General features: G+C 33.4%; 3 protein-coding genes across 4 annotated transcripts; 1 reads left to right on the forward strand and 2 right to left on the reverse strand.

The window, feature by feature from the left end:
* Nucleotides 1-127: 127 nt before the first annotated feature.
* LOC105333163 (tetraspanin-9) lies at nucleotides 128-7,235 on the reverse strand. Of its 2 annotated transcripts, none has more exons than XM_011436003.4 (8): nucleotides 7,081-7,235; nucleotides 4,861-4,982; nucleotides 3,106-3,369; nucleotides 2,796-2,870; nucleotides 2,545-2,652; nucleotides 2,244-2,417; nucleotides 1,849-1,932; nucleotides 128-729 (listed from the first exon to the last, which is right to left on the reverse strand). In XM_011436003.4, the coding sequence occupies exons 2-8, from the start codon at nucleotides 4,918-4,920 to the stop codon at nucleotides 658-660; spliced, it is 837 nt and encodes a 278-aa protein (XP_011434305.3). In that variant the 5' UTR covers nucleotides 4,921-4,982; nucleotides 7,081-7,235; the 3' UTR covers nucleotides 128-657. The 2 variants fall into 2 exon arrangements, with proteins under 2 accessions (XP_011434305.3, XP_011434304.3); XM_011436002.4 differs by lacking the exon at nucleotides 7,081-7,235 and adding an exon at nucleotides 6,860-7,020.
* Nucleotides 7,236-9,695: 2,460 nt separating this feature from the next.
* LOC105333164 (uncharacterized) lies at nucleotides 9,696-12,280 on the forward strand. The gene is made up of 3 exons (XM_011436004.4): nucleotides 9,696-10,059; nucleotides 10,817-11,020; nucleotides 11,364-12,280. Exons 1-3 carry the CDS (start codon nucleotides 9,747-9,749, stop codon nucleotides 12,032-12,034), a joined length of 1,188 nt encoding a protein of 395 aa, XP_011434306.3. The 5' UTR covers nucleotides 9,696-9,746; the 3' UTR covers nucleotides 12,035-12,280.
* A 141-nt stretch (nucleotides 12,281-12,421) lies between these two features.
* LOC105333165 (uncharacterized) lies at nucleotides 12,422-15,568 on the reverse strand. Its single transcript, XM_011436005.4, has 4 exons — nucleotides 15,440-15,568; nucleotides 14,984-15,197; nucleotides 14,259-14,437; nucleotides 12,422-14,094 (listed from the first exon to the last, which is right to left on the reverse strand). The coding sequence occupies exons 1-4, from the start codon at nucleotides 15,480-15,482 to the stop codon at nucleotides 13,607-13,609; spliced, it is 924 nt and encodes a 307-aa protein (XP_011434307.3). The 5' UTR covers nucleotides 15,483-15,568; the 3' UTR covers nucleotides 12,422-13,606.
* Nucleotides 15,569-16,919: the final 1,351 nt, after the last annotated feature.

The raw sequence follows: 16,919 nt of genomic DNA on the forward strand, positions 1-16,919 counted from the left end.
CAACACTACAGGTAAAACTATTCGTTGCGATTATAGAAGCTGAAATAATAAGTATAATTGCTGGCCAGCTGGAAGCCAATTAAAGAAACTCATCTTTTAGTATTCCCTTTAAAATCCAACACAGACAATGTTTATGATAATGTTATTATTTGCACAAAAAATGAAAAGAGAGTAGTTCAAACAACGAAGATGGCGGGTATACAAGTATAGACTTGGTGATGCATATTCACTTTTTTCTTTACATGGCGTTTCCATTGATCATTACCCTGTTCATAAATCATATCACATGTATGCCGTGTAAAAGACTATTCATTTTAAATTTCTTACAGTTACTGCCCAAAAAGCATATGCGTTAAGATTCCGGTAACGTGGAACTTCCCTGATGAGAAATAATGCGAATACAATGAATCTGTGTACATGTACAATGATTTGTTAAATATAAAACAAAAGTCAATTTTCATACGATATGTATGAAGTCGTAAAAAACATTAAACAAAACATGACAATACAGCGACGAAAATACACTAAAACAATGTTAGCAACCATATGCAATAATACACGGAATAGGATTGTCATAGATGATTTGTAGACTTGTAGAATTGCAATCAGTTAGAATTATCTCTGCGTTGTGTTCACACAACAGTTGATCACGTGACATCAGTATTCGTCATAGTCGTCCTTTTTCCTGTTCGTTTTACAAACAATCAGCGAAAAAATCATCAAGAGTAACTGAAAAATAAAACAGGTTAATTCATATAAACTTCAAGGTTAGATAGGCCTTGTCTATAGTTCGCTGTACTACTCTCCTTTGGCGATTTCATTCATTGAGGTTTTCTGAACATAAAGATGTACAGTGTTTAACCATGCATGTACATGATTTGGTTATTTATAATATAATGAACGCAAATATTCCAACCCTTCTGTGCACGTATATCATACCTAGTATGGGTCGTTTGTTTCTAATACCTTATACCTTTTATGTACAAGGTCACCTTGAAATACTTATTATCAAATAACGTCTGTAAAAACTTTCTGTCGATTTTCCTGTTTAATCGAGTAGAGCGTATATGTAGAATTTGGAAAACGGTAGCGTTATAATCGTTGTTTAAAGATCTATTATATGTGTGAATGAATTCAAGACTTTTATCTAATAACATTTTTAAGCGGGTGATGGGGTGGGTGGAATTTTATATCTTTAACCAAGATTCATATATAATTCAATATTTTCTGTTAGTCTAGTCTGTAAACAATTGGCTATCCCTTTGAAACGGTACATATAATTAATAAAGATTTATAATTCAGAGGGCTAAAGAGGTGTTGTTTTGAAAATACGAAAAACGGAAAATAATTAACATCTAACCTTGTTTTCTATAGTAAAACACCCTGGTTTGTTCATAAAATGTCAAGAAGTTTCACTCTTTTTCGAAAAGTGTTAATTATTAAGTCATATCTATTGAAATATCAGTCATTATTTAAGGACGTTTAAAAAAGACCATAAAACAGGTGCCGACACAGTTATGACGAATAAGACATTTTAAAGACATCTTCTAAGTAACAAACTATAAATTAAGCTTGCATTGCTCGGATGTTAAGCAAGAGAAAGTTGAAATTGTTGATGACTTGTATGAAAGGCAGACCAAACTCCAATATACTTTCGCACCTTAAACTTAGAAAGCAAGACAAATAATTACCTGATGAAATGTAAAAATAATCTTCACAAACTGAATTACTATTTAATTATTAGTAATTTATTTCTGTGCTTAAACCTTTCTCTGCACCTTAGCACATGTTTAAACCATTTTCAAGAAGCCACTGTCTGACGTTTGTCTGGTAATCTATTACACTTACCTCAACAGCGAGCACCGCCGCCCCCACGCCTATCATGACGTTTTGGTTGTCGGTTAACCAGCTCTCTATCGCTTCATAGCAACCCTACAACAGAAGTGCTCGGTATGAAATCGCGGTATTACAAGGGTGGGCACTGATGCAACCAAAAGAAAAAAAATCACATAGTTTACTTATATTACTTTAATAACCACAATAGAAGTTGAGTAGTTGCCAAGTTATTGTTGAAATTAAATACTGTAACAACTCAAATGTTGATACTCATTCTAGAGAACAAAAAAGCATACAGAAACAAAAAGTGTCTTCTAAAATCTTTGCAATACCGGTAACCCTTTCCACGGTCGCATGCACTGAAGCTCATGCTGACATGTTAAAAATAACTTCAACGTGAGTATTACCTGATTTCTGTAGGAATTATTGTCATCCGGGTGCTGTACACAGTCACTGATTTCAGACTCCGTTTTGTTCTTGCAACATATGGCGGGGATGACTGGATTCGCCACATTGGTTTCATGTCTCCATAGGGTTGAAGAATTGAAGTCTCCAGAGTTCTCAACGCCACAACACTTGAACTGGAATTGTTAACAGAAATTAATTGGTTCCATCAAATGAAGGACCGTAATTACCGGGTGTAAAGGTAGTGCTTAATATTTGTTTTGTTTTGTTTTTGTTTTTTTGTTTTTGTTTGTTTTTGCTTACCTCAACGGAAACAAAGTTGATGGCTATGGAAATGGAATCGGTTGCATTTATTCCTTTGTATTCCTTTTGTATTGCAGTCTTGAATGGTTTTTTGATCCAACTGTCAACCTATTTGCAAAAGGGAGCAGGCTGGTTTAGTATACATGTACTTATTATAAAGAGCTGTTTGATTCTACATGAAATCAAGTAGTATCTTTATATTTGTTATAAATGAAAGGGCTATTAACATGATTATGGTGTTTTGCACTTACTTCGCTACGGACAGCAAATATCAGTATGATGAAAGTTACTTCTACCAGCAGCAATATGACGAGGAATATTACGTACTGCAAACAAAACAATGATGCAATGTCATTGCCAAGTATTTTACGCATGGTTATTTTGAAAAAAAAAATGGGTAAAGATTGCCGTAGGAAACAAACAGTCGAAAGTACATAAAAGAGCAAAGGCATCATTCCAAAATCCTAGATTTCAACGCACTACTGAAAAAAAATCATTTTAAAGCTCTGCAACCTAGATTAGTATTTTATTTGGTTAAAACGAAGTAAAAGCCTGACTTACTATTACAAGCATGCACTTGACTTGGCAACAAGCGCCTACGCAACCAAGAATACCGAGGACGAAGAAAAAGGCGCCAAGTATAATGAAAGCCAAAGTGGCATCTCCAACGAAGTCTGCAATATTGAAGTCGTTGAGATTGCTATCCACCCCGGCGTCTTTCAGAGCATTGGTCAGCTTGCTGTACGAGTCCTGTAGCAGGTTGTTCATGAATTCGTTCCCCCATCTTACTATGCAGCCCACCACTAACAATGCTATCCCAATCAACTGAAGAGAAATGAATTTAAAGTAAGCATTCAACGATCTGTGAATTTGGAAATTCTGTCTATAGAGGACTGTTTAACTAATTGGAGTTAAAAAATAAAGGTAATACTAGACACGATCTCGTTGCGAGCAACGAGGAGGTCTTCCGTGCGATTTTTGGAACAGAATATCACCTTGTTTTTGGTATTCGACTCTTTATCTCCTTATCGGGGCAACATAACAAAATTTTGATGGTGGAATATATTTAAGAAGATCATGCTCAGCATCTTTCATTTTAAATTACTTTCAAAATATTTGTTCCTTTTGAGATATAAGTAATCAACGTTTCTGGCCCCTTAAAACCCCTCATTACGGAAGGCATAATAAAATATGTATACTCTATTGTTAAATAAATGTGAGATGAATATTTTGGTTCATTGACATAATTATTACTAAATATTTCTCAGTAATGTGCTATGGAAAGACTTCATAGCTCTTTTCGCCCCAAAATTAAAGGGCCAACCCCTTTTTGTTGACATCAAATATAAGGTATTTTGACATTACATGTAAACATATTTTGTTCAACAAGTATTCAGAAATTCGTTACTGTTTTTAAGCTATCATGTAAAGAATGTTTTAGAGGCCGACCCCTTATCACCTTATTGGGGACCATATAACGAAATTTTGATGGTTGAATATTGTTTAAAACATCATTCTAAGCATCTTTTATTCTATATTGCTTTTCAAAAAATTAGTCCTATTCGTGGTATATGTGATCGAAGTTTTGTACTTATGGCCCCTTAAAACCTCTAATTCCGTCACACATGAAAAAGTCATTATATTGTATAGGTACATAACAGTTAGATAAACATTTCTGCCTCTATAACCTATTACAAAATACTTCCCAGTAAAGAGCTATATATAAAAAACTTTAGAGCCCCTTTTTCTTGGTATTAAATAAAAGGTCACTAAAACTACACACATTTCGTTTAACAAGTGTTTACAAATTTGTTATCGTTCTTGAGATATCTGAGAAAGAAGATTTTAGGGGCCGACCCTTTATCTCCTTTCGGGGCCATTTGACGAAATTTTTGGGGATGAATATTGTTGAGTACATCATTATGAAAAAAATTTCAGATCAATACCTAATAGATTAGAAAGTTTCATAAAAATCAAATCATTCGTTGCTGAGAAATGGTGTGCACAAAATTTGAAAAAAAAAAAGATAATAATAATAGGGAAGAAGAAACCTAAGAAAAACAATAAGGTCTTCCGTTGGAAACGGAAGACCTTAATTAAGTACTTAACAAACCGTTGAATGTATAATTATAGTATAAATACAAATAATATACGGAAAAAAATGATGAAATTTTAAAGTACCTTCTTATTATAACCGTAAATATTTTATAAATTATTGTCGCGTGCATTTTAGTAACTCGTGACGCAACATTTGAAACATGTGGAAGAATAAATAAAACACACTATATAACGGTATAGAATAGTACAGAAACCTACCGAGAAGATTATGTTGACCAGAACCAGGAAGAACTGGCTACACCCCTTGCAGGCCCCCATCTGATGTATGCTGTGTCTCTCCTTCTAGATTTGTCTGTCCAGTTATCACATTACTAATACTTCTACAATATACAACCGTTAATATTGTAAATTATCTTAGTGTATCGTAGAAACACTTCCTAGTTCGTTGATACAGGTGTAGGCCTGATAAAAAAAAAGTCATTTGATTTCATGTTTAGTGGTATATTATTGCTATAGTTCACTGTAATCCATCTGCGTTGTAAATGTGAAAGATTTCACCCGATGATGTCATCTTTTATTAGCTTTTATTAGCTAGTTTTGTTGATTTACAGGCAATAGTTAATAAAAAGTATTCAATGGCATGTATGTTGAAATAGATGGATATCTTAGTGTTAATTGATTTAAACACTGATTATGAAAAATCAATAATGCTTGTCTTAGTCTTTAAAACGCAATTTATACATGAACAATCCTTTTGTTAAAAAAAAACCTACCAAAACCGAATTTTTTAATCAACAAATACGAATTTGGGAAGTGTCACGTTAAGCTATGTGTATATAAATTATAATACTAAGGGACCAGGTTAATACAATTGCATATACTGTTATTTCCTCAATTCTATTTTATTTTTGAATATCATTACAAAACATTTGACAGGTTATACAGTTTATATCATCCTCTTCAACCGTGTTCCTGCCATCTTATTTACTGTGAAACTTGTGTACCTAATTATATAAGTACACGCCTTATTTACAGATTTAAGACGAATCCTATTACTTTATGAAACAACTAGATGTATCTTGTATTCTTTTATTACTCTTAGTATGAAACAGTTATCGTATATTCCATTATAAGTCACATTATAATTTGATGTGTTAAGCAAAGACGTTACAGAAGTACCGGTTACCGAATTTCTGATAATCACGTGTTCTAATTTCCCTTAATCTCTTTTAAACCGATAACTGGTCCTCTAGCTACTTACTGGTCCAGAACCAGCGATGTTAAGTGCGTGGGGGGATATCTTGATGAAATAAATATGAAAAGTATTTGTACAACGATCGGCTGAAGCCTTAGATATGTTTATCATATCGCATACACCCGAAATAGTTTCTATCATTAGAGACAGAGATATTTTGGAACAAGAGACCACTCTACTGAAGTGACTCTCTACTTAAATTTTCATGACCTTGACAAGATTACACGTTGCTAACAAACGATATTTCAGTAATTCAACATATTTGTATACTTTATGCACAAAGTAGGGGTTCTTAATTTAGAGTTGAATTACATGTAGTATTTTGAATATCGCCCCCTCTGAACAGCGATTACATTTTTTAATGTTCGACAATTGGTCAAAATCCATGGAGTTCTAGCCCTAACTGATCAATTCGTTTAATTTTGATCTAACGGTATTCCCAATTTTAATCTATCATATCTTTTACCGTTATCGTTAGATGTAAACCGGTATATCTATTTCACAACTCAAGGGCATCAATGGTGAATTTTGCTTTTGGGTAAAATATATTACGTTTGGACGATGAAAGATCATAGATCCATAGGTCGAAATACTGTCACCGAAATTCTCTGCCTCTGTGTGTCCTAACATAGTTTCTGATGGACAACAAGGGCGTATCCTTGGATTGTCTCCTTTAGACGCGCTCTCGGTCAGAATGTTAGGCGTGAATACATTGACAAATAATTATAGAAGTACAACATGGGTCTCAACTTTGTTGGCCACTACAGATATGGGACCTTATAAGTATTTATATGTTAATACTCATACCGCGATTAGATTACATCTGTACATCCAACCATTAGCAGCTACACTGTCATAGTAACAGACAAAAACCCCGCTATCAAATTGTGTGAATATTTCTTCACTCCAATCTCTTGGAAAATTGATATTATTGCTCGTTTTACAGGAGGTAAATAATTATAAAAGATTGCAGCATTTATTAGATATAAAAAAAACGTATACCTTTCAGCGTTTAGATCCCGGAGGTATTGATTTTAACTAATCTTATCTCAAACGCAGGCACATGACGTATTGCACAAAAATGCACAGACTTCGACTAAAGATAGAAACTGAACCAACACAACTAAACCTTCCGTGTTGTCAATCTATATGAAAACGATACATGCATGTGACATTATAAATGATATTATGTACTCGTATTTAAAAGAGAAATAAATGAATACCTTTATATGTTTGGTTTTTTAAGTCCGTGGTGTAAATTCTACTCCTTCACTATCAGTGTACACTGCATACCTGTCTTCGTTTCCACACCAGCGAGATTGAGAGCCCAGGGATAGACAGGTAAATAACAATAGGCCGTAAAAACAGTGATAAGGGCAGGTACAAATATAGATAGGGCCATCTGCATGCGTGGAGCTCTGCTGTGTGATTCCCCTTACTGTAGAACAAAGTCGTGTGAGCCTCTGACATTGCTTCCATCAATTAGACACACTCGGTTTGCTCCCGTTTTGCACAAACATTTGAAAAAGGTATCGAAAAATTTGAACCAAGTTAGGCCAAGTGAGATAATTGTTTGATTGCTATAGTCTGTATCCCAGTTTGTGGAAAGGGAATTCGCCAAAAATAATAAATATCATAACCATAATGAAAAGAAAAATAAAGCACATTTAATTTGTAATGCATGCGTATTCACATTTATCGCAGTTGATATCAAGTGTAAATTTATGACCCTATCGTAATTTATTTTCATTGCAACATTTACTTTCGTTATTTATAGAAAATCTTCACGTATAATCATTTAGAAAGCATTTGACAATTTCCTATAATTTCATGACATAATTGAACGAAACATGTGTTTGAGGATTAAGTAATTTGTTTACGTTTTTATAAAGTTTTTAGATAAGGTGACACACATACATTTCTGGTATAACACTTAAATCACATAATTTAACTTGTTAACTTTCATTTAATTAGGCATTTCTTTCGGCTATCAAATCAGTTTGTTAGTGAATATCTATATCTCAACTTTCTGGCTGTCATCATTTTTTTTATAGACTTCGTCACTTCCGGTTATCGATGTTTGCTAATTAAATGTTTTGATTAGTTTAATTCACTATTGAGCATATTTTGTGGGAAAAATACAATAGCAAAGCTCTTTAACCATCTGTCTGTCATTTAAACCAACTCTAGTTTATTTGCGAAACTTCAAGAAATGTGGTTCTTTTTAGGGACCATCTCTAATAGAGGTACATAAACTATAGGAAACTATAGAAAACTGTCATTTTCTACACTTCGAAGCAGATTAAGAAATACATGAACTACAATAGCTTTTTTCTCAAATTGTTTTATATGATTAGTAATATCATATCCTTAGGTTTTGGGTAGCCATTTTGGGTTATCTCTAGTCCGAAAAGTCTGCAACATTTATTAATTCTAGTAGTATATTTATATTTTACAATGCCAAATAAACTATACTGAATAAAATTGCTTTCAAAAAATTACATTTTTACAGAGTTTAGTAAGGGATTATATTTTGTGGCGGAAGGTTTTCAAGAAGGAAATGAACAATTTTCATAACTCACTAGTTTTAGAGTACTGTCATTTTAGCCTCCTAATTATCGGCGCAGACCAAACTTCTTGATAATTTGTTGTATTACGACATTTTCATGATGTTCTAAAAAACATATCTAAACAATATTTTGATATTTCTATCTATATATTTTGGCATATTTAGCTAATTTTTTATAGAAGTTAAGAAAAAATTAAGCCCACTTTTGGCCTAAAATTAGCTTATTTCATGCTCTATCTCAATTTTTTTGAGAAGTGATCCCGACTTGTTTTAATTTTAAATGAGACACTAAATGTATATCTATTTGTATGCAAAGTTTTGGAAAGATTACATTTATTTACTATAATTTTTTTATTTGCGTTATAATTTGATTACTCAAAAATTTTGTAACATCTGTTGTTGTGTTCATTATGTACTGGCCTTTGAAGCCACCAGTAAGACAAGAAGTTTTAAACTTTGACTTAGATTTTACTTTTACAGTCATTACATGTATTCAACTTCATACTGTATTAAAATCATAACTAAATAATAGTTCAAACTATAAATTTTTGTTTGATTTCTTCAAATTATCAATTTTTATGTCAATATTTGCAAAAAATGGTAGGAAAATTTGGGGTCCTATGTTAAAAAAAATGGCATGTGTCATGGGTCACAAATAAAATAAATGAACATTATATATAGGTCCCTATCGTTATATCCAAGTGTTTTTCGGATGATTGACATTACTATTATTTCAGGTGCCAACCTCCTTAAATGAAATAAATACTTAACGCTACCGTATGGTTTTTAGTGGGGACCATCTCAAAATTAAAATGCACCAAATTTTTCTATAGATTTGGAGCATAGCGAATGAAGATTGGTATAATGGTTTCATTCAAAAGGTAAGGAAAATATCTTCGAGGATAGAGTCATTCAGTGTATAACATTTCAATGGCGTACAATTTTTACTTTTTCTTTCTGTTATTTGTTACTACGTTCTCCTACAAAGCTTCATTTTATCAAGTCATAAAAGCGCAATGGCAACGCTCCCCTACCGCACAACGGAAAATCGTTTAAAAAATAAAAATGTCCTTAAAATCTAAATATTTTTATCTGCATTTTGTTTTAATTAGTTCATTTTAATAAATGATAGCGAAAAAAAAATTATAAGAAGTATAAATCCACTGTATTATTCTAGAATACGCAAAAACATGAGCAATGAAAACTAAACTGCTAAAGTCGGTACTTGTCGCTTTGATAATAATGATAATCGGGATCGAGAATCAAAAAAGTCTCTAACATTGTGACTGGTCGGAGCCGAAATACTTTAAAAACATAAAGATGTTTGGCCAGTACCAGTACATTGCGACAATGTCGCATCTGAGTAATCCTTTAGAAAGACTTGAATTTTCTTTTCTTTTCAGTTTGTCGTCATTAAAGCTGAAACTTTGCGATGCAGGTGTCGGAGATGCGATATGCTTTACCAAGGCATGCGTGCGGGTTGTTACGATGTCTTCTGAGATGTATGCCTTCACAGAGATTTTTGACAAGGGACATCGGATTCTATTGGAGTACATAACACAGGATAAAAAACCCATGGGAACTGATCTCCATTTACTACAAAAACTTATTTCCTTTACTTCGAATTTGAAAGGTTAGTTAACCATGTTAACTTACGCTAGTGACAGGCGTATGCGTAAGTACCAAAAAACCATTTTGTGTTAAAAGAAAGAAAAGGCCATTGCAGTTAGAATTTGAGCAATAAACAGATGCAATAATGATAATCGTTATAAACTAAATTTCTCTGGACAACAGCTTGAGATTAATGAATGAGTAAGTAACAATACAGTTACCTAATACATGTATATTTCTGTTGTAAGATATTATACTCTGTCCCAAATTTCTGCTTCCACCACTTTTTGCTCAATATTTTGATAGTCATAAATACCTTATTGTACAAACACTGTTCATCCACTAGAATGAAAAAGTTCAGACTTTCTGTTTTGAAACGCTCCTTGTATTGCTTCAGGTTCCAATTCACAACAGTAGAAAGACAATTAAAGTCTATGTGGATTTCGCATTGCAACAGACATGAAATGTACAGTATTTTTATGATAATGTTAAAAAATTGTGCAATGTGTCCAGAGTATTTCTGAATGGAGAAAAGATGTCATTATTTCCCTTTATAAATCACTGAGGAAGTATAGCATATGCAATATTTTTCCAACTGTACCATTATAAGTGACCCTAGGAAAATTTAGAACAATTACCCTAGTCCTGTTCTTGTGTTTTTGCTCATAAATATGCACAGTATTTAAAAATATGTATTTTGTTTTTTTTACATCTGGATAGGAAATTATGTCCATAATCAGTTATTTAGATTTTTAGCCATACAAAAATTACAATTTTAGATGCAAGCAAAGCACTGCAGAGTGCATCCGGAGGATCAGGAGGAAAAGAGAGAGAGACAGAGTGGTCAGAGAGACTTGCTGTCCATTTCTTTTTACCTCTATCACTGGCACAGGACTGTGTTCTGGACATTAGTAGTAATGCTAAAGTCTTGGAGTGCCCATGTTCCTGTAAATTTCCTATAATGTATGGCGACACATCAATTGGTATAAGTTAATTTTTAACCTGGTTCACACTTCACTTCTCTTTAATGTCTTATTGCATAAGAGAGCACAGAGCACTCTGATGCAAGGTTTATTTCTCAATCAAACATACCAACAAACAATTTTTGACATATAACACAAAAACTGCATACTAAAAAGCAAAAACACAGTATGCACATCCATAATACTAATATAATATTACTATGTTTATAATTCAATTAATCAAATGCTAATTCCGAAAGATCCTTTTAAAGTTAAGAAGCAGATAAAGTTTGACAGATATAAGATATAACAAGGACTAAAAATATTATTGATAAGCACAACTAGTCTATATGGTTCATTGCAGGTCATCCTAAAACCTGGTTTGGAAATTTTGACATAGTAATCAGGAAAGCTTCAAGCCCACAAGAAAGAAATAAAAGACCAAAACTTGAAACTGAAGTACACATAGCAGCTACTGTAATTCCTGAGGAGTTCTCTCAAGATCCCGAGTCATTACAAGATGAGAGTTCAGAGGATGACCTAACAGAGTTTGATAGTCTTCAAAAGTATTTTTCACAAACTGTGGCTCAAAGCATAGTTTTTTCATTCTATCAGAAGAAATGTAATCAAGCTGTAAATATTGTGCCATTCATTGCAGTGAGCAAAACTCATGTGCAGTTTCATTTTTATGACTGTGAAAAGGACCTATATTTTTTGAGTCAGGAAATGCCGTTATTCGCTGGTGATTGTGATGAATTACTTATGGAAACAGTTATTGCAACATGGTTAGTTATAAACTACAGATATCTGTTGTCAGGACCTACAGAAGAAATGGTTAGGGGTGAAAAATTTGGTTTCCATTCAAATGTTTCAGATGAAGCTCTGAATCTGTACAGAAATGAAATTAAAATGGGTATAACAAAGCTAAAAACTAAAGATTTTGATGTTAGAAATGCATTATGGCGTCAGGGTGTTTTTCTGAATGCAAGTGACACTGTAAAACGTAAAAAAAAATTTGGAAAGGAAAAGAGTTGAAAACTGAAGATTTTGTAATTTAGGTTTACATATTTGTTCTAATGTATCTTGCTGACTAATTATCAAGAAAAATCAACATACAATGTACTTTAGTATAGTGACTTGCTACTTTTAGTATTCATTATATTAGTTTTCTTCTAAAAAGCTATAATGTTTGTTAGGAGATAAAATATGTGGCATTTTTTATTTATCGATTGTTTTCCTTAAGACCTATAAAACTTCAATAAAAGCAGGTGAAAACAATTAGTATTTCTTATTTTGAAAATAAACTTTTGACGTTGACATTTTGATTTCTGTGATTAAATCTTTATCTCTGAGTAGTCCTTTAGACTTGGCAACCTAGGAAGTTAGCTTCTAGATCCGTTTCTAATGCAATGCCAGGTACCAAGGAGAATCCTTCAACTATGTTCATGTAATATTCTATTCATTCCACCAAATCACAGGGCTAGTCTTATTTCATAAATCCTTAAGTATACACGAAAATATAAATAATTGAAATTTAAGCTTCCTAAAATTAAATAAAGATTGTTGGCTTTATCCAAGGTATTACCGGAATAGATAAAAGTCATCGGGGTTGTATCTTAGGGTCTTCATTATTTATCCTCACATTGTTTTTTTTCTCATCATAAAGGTTAAACAAGTGTGTCACAATCTCTCTCTCTCTCTCTCTCTTTCTCTCTCTCTCTCTCTCTCTCTCTCTGACGGAGGAGGGGGTGGTAGGGATAGTTGCTAGATAGAGAATTTACCGGTATAATTGTATTTGCTAATAATGTATATGAAGTACTATGTAAAAAAAACTTTCAATTTTCTAGGGCGGTGGTCCAAACTTCCTTATTCAGTATTATAATAATAGGTATATAGTATCTTTTATCAAATATGTTTGATAATAATCAAAAAATACATGATAGAACATACATAGTACATACTCAAATACACAACTGTCGATCCTCACTTTTATTGTACATATTACATGCCATTGGCCCACTAGATCGTACAACACATCAGATGGACAAATTATGTACAATTTTCCCGTCTTGAACATTCATTGTACTAGGGACATATACACCAACATTAGTATACATATATTCGTCCCTGGCTGAGTATACTTGCTACAATAATTATCACTCAGCCTGGATTATTATGTTCCAAAGTTAATACAAGATAAAGAAAATTCGTCAAATAAAAAATACACAATGAATTGTTATCGAATTCGATCGGTGATAAAATCGGGATATCATATATATTACATGTATTACATCTAGATTAGAAAACCAACCAACAAAATTATTTTAAATAAACACATCCTCCCATCGTCTGATAAAATATCAGTTCGGTTAAAAACAGGACTTTATAGAAAAATGTGTCCTCTTTTTTCATGAAATTATTTTTGTGATATGTTTGACATCGATTGAAAGATTTTGATTAAATCTGATTATTTTAACAGTAAGAACTTGGTTTTTCTAAAGTAAGGTCACAGTATAACTTCTAAGCCATATTGCGATATAGAAATCTTGAACACAGAGTTGTCATATATTTCCTTCGAGAAGGTAATTATCTAACCACTACACGGAGTCACGGAATATTTACAACACCTGAAGTAGTCACAATGAGCAGTGTAAACAACAGACCAATCGACAACTGACACTGATTACACCCACTATACGTCCCGCCACCTGGCGAGTAGGCGCGGACAACAAACGTTTTGTTGACGGCGCCATTGCCGCAGTAGTACATCCCGCTCGCTGGTTCACACAGCAGAACTGTGTTCATATCAACCGTTGCCATGGTGTAGTTAAGGAACGACTGCCTCCTGTTGTTGCAGTCTTGATACACTTCCGGTTCAGACTCCGTTATGTCGGCAGTGTAAGAAATCAGGGGCGCAAAGCCCATCTCTCCCTCCTGCTTGTAGCACCAGCGCAGGTTGACTGGGGGTCTACCGACGATTCCCGTGCAGGTGAAACGATAGGTTGACCCCACAAGGAACCTCCCTCCCCCTGAAGGATCCAACATATTGTCACCGGTGGGTGGGGTGTAAATTCCATCTATGGCCGTGGAAGCGGCTGCAAGTAACGAGATACATGTATTTATTCATGTAGTTACTAAGTTGACCAAACTATTGCTTCAACATGTTTTCTAATGCTCTTTAAAAATTTCACCAAATATTATTTGAAAAAAAGAAAAGAAATAAAAAAAAATTAATAAATGAATAAATATAAAATCGTACTTTTCACGCCAACATATCTTGAGACTTGGTCTTCATAGTTAGCATGGTCTTTGTCTTGTGCGTTCAGAAGACACGTGTAGTTTGCCTCATCTAGACAACTGGTCAAATTAGCAGGAACGACAACCCTTAGAAACTTGTTCACTGGATTGCTGTCGTGGACATTTCCGGTCAAATTGTACCTAATATATTAAGTAAACAAATTATCATTTTAAAATAGCATGTTTTGGTTATATATGGATTGTATTTTAAATTTCAAATCTGAAGTAAGAAACTCCTACTTAATCTGTTATTCGTGACATCAAATTTCAGTTGAACCAGATGTGACATTAGTCATAACATGTGTCTTACTGTATACATGCAGGTTTATTTTTGTCCCGTGGTTTTTTTTTTGTCCTTCTTCATTTGCGAACGGTTTTGCCCAGTCTCGAACTAAGTTCGCCCAGATACGTTGTTTTAAAGATAGATAATTTGAGACATTTGAATTGCTTTCTTAATTTCGCCAGCTAATTACGAGACCAAAAGGGGCGAAAATAAAACTGGGGTGAAAATTTCCGTGTTCACAGTAGTGCTTTTGTCTTTAATAGCCGTTTATAAATATTAGTTCCCTGATAATTTGGGTCCTGATCAATTCATAACATGCAATTTATGTGTATTGCATATCAGTACTTCCAGTACTTTGATTACTCCTACCATCGTTTGATTCTGTACATAGCTTGTTACATTACCTGCCTCGGTTATTGGTGACATCCAGCACGATCAGGTTGGTGTTCTGGGCTGCCCTGTTGTACGTGACCTTGGCTACAGGGGTCCCGTTCCGGTGTAAGGTGAATGAGTTGACATACATTATTAATTCACTGTTGGCAGGGCTGCACCTCACGTCCAATGGCGTCACCCCGAGGGTGAGGTCACTGCTAGTTTGTATAAGTACACCGTCCAAACCTGTAGTAATGAATCGTTGTTGTAAAATATCAACGATTTTATAGCTGAAATAAAATACCTTATATACCAACTTTAAAATGCATAATGATTATATAAAACGACAAATTCAGAGTAGAACCTCTCAAAAAGTATCACAAATTGGACATTGACAATCACACCAACATATTCTGCATTCTATTTAATAACTGGGTTTGAAAATTAATTTCCATTTTTACGAAATAAAGCGTCAATCATCTACTTACCAGAAAATAAAAGCATTATATATGTTATTCTAAATAATTCCATGTTATTGATTTGATCGACGTTTGTTAATGTAATGTTCAACTCGTGTGTTTCTTCTGAAAATTCATTTCCCAGGGTCTAGAATACAATTTTATTGTTTTATTGTATGTAACATATAGTCCCCCTCTATCATAAAGCAATAAATCCTTATCCACGTGACACAACAAAAATTTAGGACAAATGATTTAAAGATTTTTCAAATCAAATGCATTTGAACTTTTATGATATCTTAATGATATCTTTAAAAAACAAGTAACCAAATATGACTGCCTGTGATATGAAGTAACAGTTATCGCTCTTTTCATTGTATGTTCCATTATGTGATGCACCAATTACGTCCTTCAAGTTCTATTGGTATATAAAGTCTAGTCATTTGATACAACAAAAACTTATCACAATATAATTATTCCCACTGTACAAATACGCTTGGCGCAATATCAAAACTACGTATGTTACCGGTATGACTTCCCCCATAGTGAGACTGGCTTTATAGTGAGCACCCCCCCCCCCTCCCCCCCTTAGGGGGAAGAATAGCTACAACCGACCATATATAGTGCGGCTTCCCCTTTACGTGATTGGTTTGGGTTTAATTTAAGTAGACGTTGTTTATGACTTCGTGCATTATAGATTGCTTTTTTAAAACTATAATCTCAGTCTAACAGTCCGACATCTCAATAGTGCAACGCAATGAGGATGCTAACGTAACCTCCTTTTTGTCATTTCTGTCAATGTATTCAACATAATTTCTGATTAAAGTTAAATATACATATTGATTGACAAAAACATGGTACATAAATCAGGCAAGTATTCAGATCAGATGATGAAATTCTTTTGTTTTGCAACTAGAACTTTACAGATACCCAAATAAGATAATCGGAAATACTGTTAGCGTTTAAAACAACAAGAAAGGAAAGTATGCATATTACGTCCAATCCCTACATTCTTTGTTAAATTCAGTCTAATTTAAAGTATATTAATAAAATATATTAAAAAGCATCTCCCCTTTCCAGTAGGGTTGATAGAATTTTTTCTAAACAATTTACAGAATAATAATAGGAAATTTATGCATGCATTTACCATGCCAGGGTATTCCATTTTTATTTATTCTACCGCTGGCGTGCAAGGGTGCTCCAATGTACATTATTATATGGAGGTTGTTTTTAGTAGCTTTTTTATATATTTTTTTTTTTGGCTGAAAAAAGCATGCTTAAAATTGAATAATTATTTAAAAAAGATAAAGCAAAATATTTAATGTTTAAAGCTAAAATATATGAGGGGAGGGGGAGGTTCTTTACTAAATGGTTATTTATAGCTAAACAAATCATGTCTCAAAATTTTAGGGAGATCTGATAATCATTTCGTTGACAACTCAGCTTCCTTATAAGAAGAGAGTTTAATATACGCTTGGTCAATTTGTAAACATAAACAATAACGCAACTT

The sequence above is a fragment of the Magallana gigas genome, chromosome 2 (genome assembly GCF_963853765.1).
Source record: "Magallana gigas chromosome 2, xbMagGiga1.1, whole genome shotgun sequence".
In the NCBI taxonomy this organism is placed as follows: domain Eukaryota; kingdom Metazoa; phylum Mollusca; class Bivalvia; order Ostreida; family Ostreidae; genus Magallana; species Magallana gigas.

Bases quoted from the DNA above. Each gene is read 5' to 3' on its own strand.
- LOC105333163 (XM_011436003.4), bottom strand. From the start codon at position 4,920: ATGGGGGCCTGCAAGGGGTGTAGCCAGTTCTTCCTGGTTCTGGTCAAC. The intron at 3,370-4,860 runs GTAGGTTTCTGT...ATTTCTCTTCAG, and splicing joins TGGTCAACATAATCTTCTCG to TTGATTGGGATAGCATTGTT. The intron at 2,871-3,105 runs GTAAGTCAGGCT...TTTTGTTTGCAG, and splicing joins TCAAGTGCATGCTTGTAATA to TACGTAATATTCCTCGTCAT.
- LOC105333164 (XM_011436004.4), top strand. From the start codon at position 9,747: ATGTTTGGCCAGTACCAGTACATTGCGACAATGTCGCATCTGAGTAAT. The intron at 10,060-10,816 runs GTTAGTTAACCA...TTACAATTTTAG, and splicing joins CTTTACTTCGAATTTGAAAG to ATGCAAGCAAAGCACTGCAG. The intron at 11,021-11,363 runs GTATAAGTTAAT...GGTTCATTGCAG, and splicing joins GTATGGCGACACATCAATTG to GTCATCCTAAAACCTGGTTT.
- LOC105333165 (XM_011436005.4), bottom strand. From the start codon at position 15,482: ATGGAATTATTTAGAATAACATATATAATGCTTTTATTTTCTG. The intron at 14,438-14,983 runs GTAATGTAACAA...TTAATATATTAG, and splicing joins GTCACCAATAACCGAGGCAG to GTACAATTTGACCGGAAATG. The intron at 14,095-14,258 runs GTACGATTTTAT...CGTTACTTGCAG, and splicing joins AAGATATGTTGGCGTGAAAA to CCGCTTCCACGGCCATAGAT.